Source organism: Emys orbicularis, chromosome 2, assembly GCF_028017835.1.
Source record: "Emys orbicularis isolate rEmyOrb1 chromosome 2, rEmyOrb1.hap1, whole genome shotgun sequence".
NCBI classification, from domain to species: domain Eukaryota; kingdom Metazoa; phylum Chordata; order Testudines; family Emydidae; genus Emys; species Emys orbicularis.
This window is the reverse complement of record NC_088684.1, coordinates 176,340,050-176,352,666: the sequence shown is the minus strand read 5'-3', so window position 1 is coordinate 176,352,666 and position 12,617 is coordinate 176,340,050. Positions and strand designations below refer to the sequence as shown.

The window sequence follows — 12,617 nt, the reverse complement described above, 5'->3', positions numbered from 1 at the left end:
TGGAAATTTAAATGCTGATAATTGTCAAGTGCCAATTTCCTATTCTGTCTTCCTCACATCTTTTGTCCCTCTCATCTTCCCCATTTTGTTTCGTCTTACTTTTTTCTGCTCCTAGCTCTTACTTCTTCCCTACTGATGCAACAAAATAGTAAATTGCTTCTCTTGGAGCATCTGTCGTTAGCTCTCCAATTTACCTCACAGGCCCTGGTTCCTCTCTGCACCTCCAGACCTATCTGCAGTTTTCCTTTTCTTCTATTGCTTTCTTTCAGTGCTTTCTTTCCTTCTGCTCTCTACTCCAGCCTACAGTTTGTCATTGGTACATTGGGGTGGAGTAGGGACAGGGCCCGTGGTGTAGCAGGGGTTCGAGCACCCCTGGGGAACTAAGAAAGATGGCGCCTATGCGCCTCTCTATGCCTCAGCAAAGAGGTTGGTTGTTCCTTTTACACTGGCAAGGGAGACAGTTATATAAACACCTAAATTGACAGACAGATGTTGTTAAGATGAATATTTCCCCCGTTTAAAAAATGTGTTACAGATTGGCGCCCTATTGCTTCCAAAATGTTGGCTGACTTTTTTTTTTCATTCCTAATTGTGCTTACATTACAAGAATTATTAGGGGGAAAATGGGGAGTGGAAATTTAAAAGAATTAGAATCAAGTTTAAACTATTCCAAGTGTTGCCCCTTTTTGACCCGAGTTGCTAGTCAAAGTTCAGAGCCCTTTGGATAGTTCAGGTTGGGATAGTAATTGATGAAGGATCTGGTATTTTCCTTAATGTAATCTTGTTTCTTGATATTCTCCAAATATAGGAGGAACCATAAACAGAAGAATAGTTTATTAGCTTGTGTCCCCAAGCCTCTTTAGCCAACACCAGAGCAAAAAGTTCTTTCTCTAGCTTTTTCCAAGGTCATACACTGTGCTCACAGGCTCCTGCTTGGCTTGCTTTTTCCTGGTTGGTTTTTGGCCTTTCAACCTGTCTCTGTTCTGTCAGACTGTTTGTCTGTCTATCTCTCACTCACACACACAGTCACAATCCTCAGTGGAACTCTCCACCCACATGGTGGTAGTTTCTGAGGAGGCTCTGTTTTGCCATGTTTCGATATGGCCTCTTAAGTCTTTCTTAGAACTATCTTAAGTGAAGAGTGCATTCACATATCAGTTTTAACTCAACCCATAATAAGGGTTCATCCAGTACTTAACACAAGACAGAACAGAGCTGTACTCAGTTAAAAAAATATATTACCCAGCAGCTCTTTCAAAATATTTTCTCAGTTGCATTTCTTATGCTCCTCCTTCCAGATTGAAATAAACAAAGAAATCAACATCGTGAGCTATGTCTTTAAAATCAGGACTGATTTTAGATTTGGGTCCCAATTTTGAAAAAAAACTATGTGAGCAGACCTCAGTGCCTGCACAGAGCCCCACTGATGTCAGGAATCTGCCCATGTGGTGCTGTTTGCAGAATCGAAGTCTTGATGAAGGTGGAGGTACTACTCTACTTTCTCCTGAGGAAATTCTGCACCAAAAAAATAAAAATTCTGCGCACAATATTTTAAAATTCTGCAAAATTCTGCCATTTTATTTGTCAATAAATAAATGTGGAAGCTCCAGCATGGCAGTGGGGAGCACAGACCACTGGCTGCACGGAGGTGGGAGATCACCCTGCAGGTCCCCCCCTCTCCCAGGACACAGACTGGGAGGTGAGGCTGCACCCAACCCTGACACAGTGCAAGGACCGGGCTCACCCCAGAAACACCCTGGGGCCCTGCCCCTCCACACCAGGCACACAAATATAGCAAGTGAGAGGGACAGAATCTTGCACACACACCCAGCCTTAGCCCCTGATCCATGTGTGTGGCAAACAGGGCTCGTTGGGGAGTTCTGGGTGCAGGGAGAATGGGACTCTGCAGGGGGGTCCAGGTGAAAGTGGTTGGGGCTTGGGGGGGTGTCTGTGTGTGAGAGGCTCAACGGAGGGGTCCGAGAACTGGGTGAGTGGGGTTTGGTGGGGTGCGGATCTAGGTACAGCTGATCGGAGCTCAGTGGGGTGGGGGTCCGGAGGTGGGGGTCAGTAGGGCTCGGCAGGGGTTCCAGGTGCAGGGGGTTCTGGGTGCCCGGGGGCTCTGGATGCAGGGGGTGAGGCTCGGCGGAGGGGGAAGTCTGGGTAAGGGGGGTATGGATGCAAGGGGGTTGGACATACAGAAGAGCAGCTCTCTCTACAGTGCCCCACCCCCACGCTGAGGAGTGATGGGGGCAGGATACGGAGAGGGGGTGCGGAGTTTTCTGCAGCCGGGGGAGATTTCTGGGGGTGGGGTCTGACCTGGTCCTCGCCCCAGCCACTCCTTGCATGGGAAGAGGAACACCTTTCGTTGCCCAGCCAGGACCAGCAACTGAGCCTGGCACAGGGTCGGAGCCACCAGTTGGGGTGTCCTCAGCCCTGCCACCCGCAGTAGTGATTTATCCCTTCGCCAGCTGCTCTGGGCACCTGAAACGACACCCCAGCGCTGCTGGGGAGCGGTGCGTCACTGATCTTGCGGCTTCCCTTTGCTTCCCCGTCACTTTCTGTGAAGAAGCAAAGAAATCTGTGGGGGTCATGAATTCTTCCCACACGTAGTGGCACAGAATTCCAGGAGTACTCTACACCAGATTTGTGTGTGGCTAAATGACACCGATCATTTGGAGAAGAGTCAGAAAGAAATTAAATATTGCCCTGTTATTCTATGTAGGTAGCTTTTTGACAAATCAGACTATTTAAAACATGATATTAGAGCTAAGTGAGAATTTAATAAATTAACCTATTAGATATGATTGTTCTGTGTTCACAATAAAATAACTTAACCAGTTATAAACATACAATGACAACTTATTAAGCTATTCCCATCTTGATAGAGCATTTACTGCAAATCTCCAATCTCTCTTTTTAGACTGAACAGATGTTGGGACTTCTGATGAAGTTTGAACACATTGGTAAAGACCATATTGATCTTACTGAAAAATATATAATCGTCCTTCAGCGATACAGCCGAGAATTAGATCTGGTTCGAAAACTCTACCAGAAGCAAAAAGAAAATCCGCCTATGCCTCGTAATGTACCTCCTGTAAGGATGAAACTAAGGCGAGAGAAAAAGATCTTTACTCTTTGTCTGTTTTATGTTAATGAAAACATAAACTTAAATCTTGCTCCATTGCAGGTAACTGGGAAGATTATGTGGGCTCGGCAGTTGTTCAGAAAAATAGACCATCCAATGAAATTTTTTAAAAAGAAGACTGCACTTTTGAAGGTTGGAAATTAGTGGGGGGAATGCTAAATTTGGAGAAAAAAAAAAAAAAAAAAAAAAAGGACATGCCAATAACATTGCTTACTTTTATTTCCCTTATATCCATTCCTCTGCAACTTTAAAGGCCTGGCCCTCAGATCCTAGAGAAGCTCCTGCCATACTTGACCACTAGCTTCTGACCTCTGGTGGCAATGCCAGTTCCCTCTGTGGCTCATCACAGCTGCTTCCCAATCACCTTCTGCTGCTTGGTCCTAGTAGGTAACTCAGGTCACTCCTTTTGTCCTCACCTGGGCCTGCCTCTGCCCCACATTGCCCTGCACTGTAGACCATTGTTTCAACAAATGATTGAAAGAAACAAATCTCTGTGAAATTGCACATGCCACGTCTCTCATTACAGTGTAGAATTTTTGTAGGTAAGGTTGATAAAAATGAGAAGGTGTTTTAAAAGTTTCCTCATTGAATTTTAAAATATCTTTCTAAGTTGTTTGACACATCTGATCTCCAAAATGGCTTGGCCTACAAACTCCACACCTGTTTGGTTCCATTGACCATCGTGAGGAAAGGCCTGGTAGGCACAATCTAATCCATTATATGAGCACAACATTATAAAAACAAATTTCTTGTGATTTGTAGACTCCGGAAATGAAGAAGGTAATTTGGAGCTACAACAAAATGGCTGCTGTTCTTTTAGAATTCGAACTTCTTTATCACAGAGCCTGGTGCAGGTTTGCTGAGCAAGCTAAGAATGGACTGCGTGCTTCATTGCTTGTCAGACATCCAGAAACCAAGGTAAAGAAGTTAAAAGTTAAAAATAAAAGGATAGTGAAGGATGAAATTTATTACTTTAATCACACACACAAAACTATGTTTATAAAATGCCATTAAGCTTGCAAAATAAAGCACTCTAAGGTTACTCTGTGTGACCTTAATTCTGCTCCCTTATGTGTATATATTACAATATAGACTTTAATTGTTTGATCGCATGCTAGTTTTTCCCACAGCATGCCTATCTCATTTCGTTCTTATGTTAGTGCACATAACGGACAATACTCAGAGAATGATATAGCTAGTTGATTTTTTTTATCCTAAGCTTTCCATGTTTTATTTATTATACATTGTCCAAAACCTGCAGCAAATATGTAATTATTAACTGCCTCATGGTCTTTTCTATGTTCATCAACACTATACTGAGTACCTCACAAATATCAATGAATTTGAGGTCGCAACTACTTGGTGAGATAGGAAAGTATTATTATCCTTACTTTATAGATCGGGATTACAGCACAGAGAGATTAAGTCCAAAATATGCAATTTTTAATGCTTCAGTGGTTGGAAAGCCCCCACTTTAGATACCTAGAACCTGACTTTTTAGAGCAGTTAGCATTTTTATAGCACTTTACATGTTAAAAGCACTGTACAGACATTAATCCTTGCAACATCATTCCTCTGAAGTAGGTATTATCCCCAGATGGGGAAATGGAGATGTGACATTAGAGTGATTTACCTAAAGCCAGAGTGACTCAGTGACAGATTCAGAATTAGAACTCAAGTTGTCCTGATTCCCATCCCTATGCACATTCCTCCAGACCACACTGCCTCATGTGCCAAGTAGCTCTTACTGACTTTATTTGCATTTGTGAGTCATTAGCTCTTTTGCATATTAGACCTTCTTTGACTCAGGTTGGGCAGTGAAGTGGTCCCTCACTCTGGGTGGGGAGGGAGGCAACTCCGCCTCACTGCATCAGGCAACAGTAATTGGGCTCGGGCCCCTCTGGCTGGGGTCAAACAACAAGCAGTCTATAGCTCGCAGCCTTCTGGCTGGGGTAAACAACCGTCAACAGTCTGGAGCACTGGCCTCCGGGGCGGGGCAGGGCAGAGGAACATGCAGTCTTCATCCTAGAGCCTCCTGGCTAAGGCATACAGCAATCAACAATCTAGAGCCCACAGCCTCCTGGCTGGGGCAACCAACAATCAAGGCACAGGCCTTCCGTCCTAGCATGAGTGTGCTGCCAATCCCCAGATGTGGGGTAGTGGCAAAGGGGATAGGGGGACCTGGGCCCACCTTACTCCACTGGATCCCAGCCAATGGCCCTATTAGTGGCAGGTGGTTCTGCCACTGGGTTGGCGGGGAAACCGAAATATGGCGCCTCACTTCCTGGCAGCACTACCGGATCAAAGTCTGGTTTCCCTGGGCTACTTCCTACCCCACTTAGTCGGCATTGCTCTATTAAGCTGGAGCTCTGTCTGGCTGCCTCGCAATCGGGCGGTGGCCACTTCAGCCATTCCTTGGGGTCCTCGCTCGCTTCAGTCTGTAGGGCGCTGATCTGCTCGGCTGCTGGTCCAGGGTCCCAAAGAAGGCTCGGCTCCCTAGAAGAGATGTCTGCCTTCTTCCCTGGTACAGCCGCAACTGAACTGCAGGGCCCTCCCTTTATACTTCGTGCCCTGCCCGGTACTTCTGATGAGCTGGGCAGGGTGGGTTTGGTTCTGCTCACCACGGGCAGGTTAGTGGTCTTTCATTCTCAAGTCTGGTAAGGATGGTATGTCGTTCGCCCTCCTGTCCCTGGACCAGGAGAAGGCGTTGGACAGGATAGACCACGGGTACCTCCTGGGCACTCTGTGGGTGTTCGGCTTCAGGCCCCAGTTTGTGGGCTTCCTCCAGGTGCTGTACGCCTCCGCGGAATGTTTGGTCAGGCTCAACTGGACCCTGACCGAGCTGGTCAGCTTCGGGCGGGGGGTACGTCAGGGATGCCCGCTGTCAGGCCAGCTGTACACTCTGGCGATCAAGACCTTCCTCTGTGTCCTCCGACGGAGGTTGACGGGGTTGGTGCTTTGGGAGCTGCAGCTGGTCTTGTCGGCGTACGCCGATGACGTGCTTCTCGTGGTCCAGGACCTGGGTGACCTGGTGCGGGTGGAGGCCTGCCAGGCAATCTACTCGGCGGCCTCCTCCGCCCAGGTTAACTGGGTCAAGAGCTCTGGCCTGATGGTCGGGGACGGGTGGCAGACGAGCTCCCTCCCACCCGCGCTTCAAGTCATCCAGTGGATTGTAGGTCCTCTGCTCTATCTCGGTGTTTACCTTTCCGCCACAAATCCTTCTCTGCCAGAGAACTGGCAGGATTTGGAGGCCAGGGTGGGTGAGTGGCTGCAGAGATGGATGGGACTCCTCAGGTGCCTCTCCCTGCGGAGGAGGGTGCTGGTGTTGAACCAACTAGTCCTGTCCAGGCTCTGGCACTGGCTCAACACCCTGAGCCTGGCCCCGGGGATCCTGGCCCGGCTCCAGAGTGTAGCTCTGGAGTTCTTCTGGCCAGGACTGCACTGGGTCTCTGCAGGGGTTCTGAGTCTTCCCCTGGAGGAGGGAGGACAGGGCCCGGTCTGCCCCAACAGCCACCTCCATGTCTTCTACCTCCAGGCCCTGCAGAGACTCCTTTATGGCACAGGTAGTCTGGCGTGGAGCACGCTGGCGCATGCCTTCCTCCGCTGCCTTCGAGAGCTCCGATACGACCAGCAGCTCTTTTTTCTCCACCCGAGGGTCTTCCGCGAGACCTCTCTGAGCTTCCGGTCTTCTACCAGGACCTCCTCCAGACCTGGAAGCTATTCTCGGCCACCAGGTCCATTGTGGCCGCTGATGGGGTGGACCTGCTTGCGGAGCCCCTGCTACACAACCCCTACCTTCATGTGCAGGTGGCAGAGTTCCCCTCGGTGCACCGGAGGCTGGTCATGGCAGAAACCACCAGACTCCAAGACCTCCTGGACTATGACAGGGGGGACTGGGTGGATCCCAGAGTGCTCGGTCGGCGCATGGGGCTCTCCACCCTCCTGACCCCACTGTGCGTTCTCCAGGAGGTTGGGGCAGCCTTGTCGCCCACCTCTTGGGTTTTCCTTGAGCGGGTACTGCGAGAGGTGCTCCCCGCCCACCCCTCACCCCAGGCCCTCCAAACCTTTTCATTGGACCCCTGTCCTGTGAGCCCTCCCAGCCCCCTCCCTTCCCACAATGCGAGCTGGCTGCGTGCCCCGCAGCCAGTTCACTTCTGAACCGCGCCAAGGAAACAATTCTACACGCTTGTGCTCCACACGTTTCACTTCCTTACCCTCGTGTCCCGCCCTGATACCAAATGGTGGGACTATCTACAATCTGTGGAGGGTGAGGAACCACAGAGGGCCAGCCTCTATTCCACTCTGGTCCCACGGCCCGCTGGGGATATTGGTTGGCAGCTCCTTCATGGAGCCGTGAGTACGGGCATGTACCTGGCGCGGTTCACCCCCATCCCCGATGCCTGCCCTTTTTGCGGCGTGAGGGAGAACCTGGCGCACACTTATCTTGAATGCACCAGATTACAGCCCCTATTCCGGCTCCTCCAGAACCTTCTGGCTGCACTGAGGTTCTGGCTGCACTTTTCCCCACACCTGTTTATACTCTCACACCCTGTCCGTGGCCCCACAAAGTCGCAAGACCTCCTTGTCAGCTTCCTCCTGGCCCTGGCCAAAGTGGCCATCTTCAACACCAAGAGGAAGATGCTAGATGAGGGGGTGCTCTGTGACTGTGGGGCCTATTTCCACTCCTCCCTGGTCTCACGCATCCGGGCAGAGTTCCTTTGGGCAGCATCCGCTGGCTCCCTAGACAGCTTTGAGGAGCAGTGGGCGCTGTCCGGTGTTCTCTGCTCGTTGTCCCCCTCTGGATCCCTAGTTTTGAACCTGTGACCGTCACTCCTGACCCTGTTATTCATTAGTTGTCCCCCGCATTCCGTTGGTTCCCGGGTCCAGCGGTCCCTCCCGCAAGGCTGGGGGAGGGGCCTTTAGACGTGGGCAGTCTTGTGCCCGCCTACCTCCCAGATTCCCAATAAGGCCTCTCTACAGGCACCCAGAGATGAACACACAATTAATGGCCACTGGCCAAAATTTAATTTAAGAGACTTGCCCACATCACGTAGGAATTCTGTGGCAGAGGAGGAGAGAGAATGGGCAACATTAATTGTAACTTGAGTGCCTGATTTTCCAACCTTAATAACATTTTGTTAATGTCATTTTAAAAATGTAATATCCTAGTTTTTAAGAAAAGAAAAAAAAGGTAAAACCACATCCAAATTTTATTATGCCCAAATGTAACAACACCCTCCTCCCCTCCATGTGGAAGATCAGGCCTTTATTGTGGTTATTCTTGAGTTATTGACATAAAAATTAATTATTTTGAGTTTTTTGTGCCCCGATAGCTGAAAGGCTGCTTTGTTGCTAAAATATAACTTCTTTTAAGAACATAAGAACGGCCATACTGGGTCAGATCAAAGGTCCATCCAGCCCAGTATCCTGTCTGCTGACAGTGGCCAATGCCAGGTGCCCCAGAGGGAGTGAACCTAACAGATAATGATCAAGTGATCTCTCTCCTGCAATCCATCTCCACCCTCTGACAGAGGCTAGGGACACCATTCCTTACTCATTCTGGCTAATAGCTATTAATGGACTTAACCTCCATGAATTTATCTAGTTCTCTTTTAAACCCTGTTATAGTCCTGGCCTTCACAACCTCCTCAGGCAAGGAGTTCCACAGGTTGACTGTATACTGTGTGAAGAACTTCCTTTTATTTGTTTTAAACCTGCTGCCCATTAATTTAATTTGGTGGCCCCTAGTTCTTATATTATGGGAATAAGTAAATAACTTTTCCTTATTCACTTTCTCCACACCACTCATGATTTTATATTCCTCTATCATATCCCCACTTAGTCTCCTCTTTTCCAAGCCGAAAAGTCCTAGCCTCTTTAATCTCTGCCCATATGGGACCCGTTCCAAACCCCTAATCATTTTAGTTGCCTTTCTCTGAAGCTTTTCTAATGCCAGTATATCTTTTTTGAGATGAAGAAACCACATCTGTACGCAGTATTCAAGATGTGGGCGTACCAGGGATTTATATAAGGGCAATAAGATATTCTCCGTCTTATTCTCTATCCCCTTTTTAATGATTCCTAACATCCTGTTTGCTTTTTTGACTGCCCTTTTTTTTTTTTTTTTTTCTTTTTTGCTTTGACTGACTTTTTTGCTAGTTTCTGATGATAAGCAATTGTTCTTGTGTAGTTAGAAAACTACTGACCATGTAAATTTTTATTTTCATATTGGCAGGAATAATTTTCTAGCTTAGCAAGTTTTGGGTTTTCTAACCACAGTGTATGGAGAAAGAAGACTGTTCTAGCCAATATTTTTATTCAAATGATAAGGATACAGTGAAAGATTCACAGCATAATGAAGTCAGTGGGAGTTGCTGGTTGCTCAGCACTTGGAAAATCCAGTTATGTATAGAGGTGCCTGAGTATGGGTTCATGAGTCTAAATGTAGGCACCCATTTTCAAAATCTTAGTTAGTCATCTGTACTACACTTTATACATTTTTCAGAAAAATCACACTGCCTATGTGACCACCAAACTGCCACTTTATGTACACTGTTGTTTTTTCTCCTCCTCCTGTTCTGGTGTGTGAAGGAATTATTTGTGAATTTGGATCCCATGGTCCTCGAAGTACTGTGTGAAACAAAATACCTGAAAAAAATGAATTTTGAAGTTCCAGATGTTGCCCTTGGCATGTGTGCAGAAGAAGAACAGATTAAAAAACAGCAAATGAAGTTAGTGAACACTTAACTTGATTTCATCTTTATCTGGAAATTTTCTTTTGGGTCTCATTTCTACCTGCTTTTTTGGTTATTATAATAACTTTTCCTTGTGACAGATGTTAGTAGAGTCCAATGGAATCTAAGTACATTTGCCCACCCTTCTTTAATAATATTGTCCACAATGTAGTGGTCCCATGGTTTCCATCTCCGTAAATACCTGATCATTAGAAATCATCAATACTCTTTTCTTATGCCTTTTCCTTAAAGTCCCTTTGAACTCTTGCAATCATTCCAAAGACAAGGACATTCACTCATATGCAAATCTCCATGTCTTGTGTGGCACATTAGGCCAAAACTATGCTGCATTGATGCTAGTATTATGGAGCACTGCACTCCAATTCCTCTCCCTACTAATTGTCCCTGCTACAATCCAGGTGCAGTACAAAGTACTGTCAATATACTATTCCTTGTGTTACTTATTTCTTTATTTTGGTGAAAAATCAATTTATTTTATGCTGTCCCCAGATTTTCAGCTATTAATGTGTAGAAGATTTTCCTGTTGACAATGGATAACTGCCCTATAGAAGTTGTCGGGGAAAAACTGGAGAATTTGGCAGCTGGGAAGGGGAAATTGGGATTCTTCTTCGAGTGATGGTCCCTGTTGTGTTCCACTATGGGTTATGCATGTGCACCATGCACCCAGAGCTGGACAATCTGAAAGTAGTGTCCCTACATGTGCCCTGGTTCACTTCATGCCTCCGTTCAAGGGGGTAAACGATGGGACGGACTGACTTCCTTTCCAATTACTTCTTACCGCTGCATGGTTTGGGTTGGAAACTCCTGTGTCCGTAGCTTCAGCTTCATCCTACAAAATAAGAATTAGATCTAGTTTTATAAATAGTTTTAACAGTTTGTACAGTTTAGTGTTTTGGACTCTGTTTGGGTCCTGGACTATGCTCAGGATTCCGGGCTTCAAACTCTGCTCATCCTGCCCGCAATCCTTCTCGGATAGTGATGACCACCAGTGCTGCCTGTACGGCCTCAGGGAAGCCGACATTGCAGCTACCGATAGGTGCCAATCAATCTGCCAGTCTACCCCCCCCCCCAGGCCCTCTGGCAGGATCTTGTCAGGAATCCAGGAAGCACGCTTATAAGCATGAGACTAAGTCTTCCTCTAAATCCACTCCAAAGAAATCGGATTTGGCTCTAAGTAAGCCCATCAGCTCAGCCCATGAGGACTTAGTACAGCCGAAGTCCAAGAGGCATGACAAGGAGATTCATAAGTATTGGGCTACATTGGTACCGGACCGTGATCAGTTGGTACTGTTATCCTTGGCACCTCCAAAACCCCAGTATTCATCAGTACTGACGAAGTCCGATCATCGCCAACTTCGGGCACTGTCTTCCTTGACGCCTCCAGTGGCTCGAACAAGTAGAACCCCTCTCACACCAGAGAGATCTGAATCCATTACTGCTCCATAGGACATTTTTGCTGTCCTGGATCCTGACAGCCTTTCGCAGCAGGACAGAGCTCGGTTCCAAACTCTGATAGATGAAGGCAAACTGATAGCCAAGACCGTTCTCCAATCCTCAGTCGATGCCGCGGATATTTCCTCCAGAACTATGGCTACTGCCATCGTCATGCACAGGGAGTCATGGCTCCATGTGTAAGGGTTCCCTAGAGAGGCCCAGAATGTCATTGAGGACCTCCCCTTCAATGAATCGCAGCTTTTCAACCAAAAGACTGATGAGTCCCTCCATACCCTGAAGGACTCCAGGGCTACCCTCCACTCTGCTTCTTTCTTGGTTGGACTAGTTCAGCTCTGCCTTCCCTCTGCTACCACTCCTGCCATGAGTTCTACGCAGAATCCAGCAGGACAGGGCACAGTTCATCCTGATCGCCCCCCTCTAGCCCAGACAGTTTTTGTTTCCCAACCTCCTATGCATGTCGTCCTGAACACCAGTCCTCCGCCCAACGTTTCCTGAGCTCCTGACCTACTGGAACAGCAAGATCAAGCTCCCTGATCTGCGTCCTCTATGCCATAGGGCTTGATATTTGGATGGGCATCATTCTTAAAACATTCATGCTCCACAGCTGTATGAGACGTCCTTTCGAACAGTAGAAAGGACTCTACTAGAAGATGTTACCTAGCTAAATGGAAGCGCTTTTCTTCTTGGGTACATCAAAGAGGCATTCTCCCAGAAACTGCAGCTATTCCCCTCATCTTGGACTATATCCTATCTTTGAAGACATCAGGCTTGTCCATCAACTCCTTGCAAGACCACTTGGCAGCAATCAGTGCATACCATCCACCTTCTCATGGCTGCCTGGTTTTTGCACATCCACTGACCAATAGATTCTGGAAAGGCCTAATCAGAACTTTCCCATCTATTCAGAAGACTTCCCCCCAGTGGGACATAAACCTTGTTCTCTCAGTACCCATAGGCCCCCTTTAGAACCTTTAGCTTCTTGCTTCATGCTCTCCTTTCCATGAAGGTTGCTTTTCTTGTAGCTGTCACCTCAGGTTAGGGTGACCAGATGTCCCAATTTTAAAAGGACAGTCCTGATTTTTGGGTCTTTTTCTTATATAGGATCCTATTACCCCCCCACCCCCGTCCCGATTTTTCATACTTGCTGTCTGGTCACCCTACCTCAGATAGAAGGATTGGTGAGCTTGCAGTGATGATGGCAGATCCTTTTTGTACTATATTGATAAGGATAAGGTTTCTGTGCATCTATACCCCAAATTCAC

The 12,617-nt window shown here is 47.4% G+C and overlaps 1 protein-coding gene across 1 annotated transcript in view; it reads left to right on the top strand.

Moving 5' to 3' along the window:
• The window catches only part of LOC135873590 (dynein axonemal heavy chain 5-like), a 283,929-nt gene that overhangs the window by 41,662 nt on the left and 229,650 nt on the right, over window positions 1-12,617 (top strand). Inside the window, exons 16-19 of the mRNA XM_065398212.1 lie at window positions 2,921-3,094; window positions 3,188-3,277; window positions 3,908-4,063; window positions 9,737-9,876. Coding sequence (XP_065254284.1) covers window positions 2,921-3,094; window positions 3,188-3,277; window positions 3,908-4,063; window positions 9,737-9,876 — 560 coding nt within the window. The remainder of the gene's footprint in view (window positions 1-2,920; window positions 3,095-3,187; window positions 3,278-3,907; window positions 4,064-9,736; window positions 9,877-12,617) is intronic.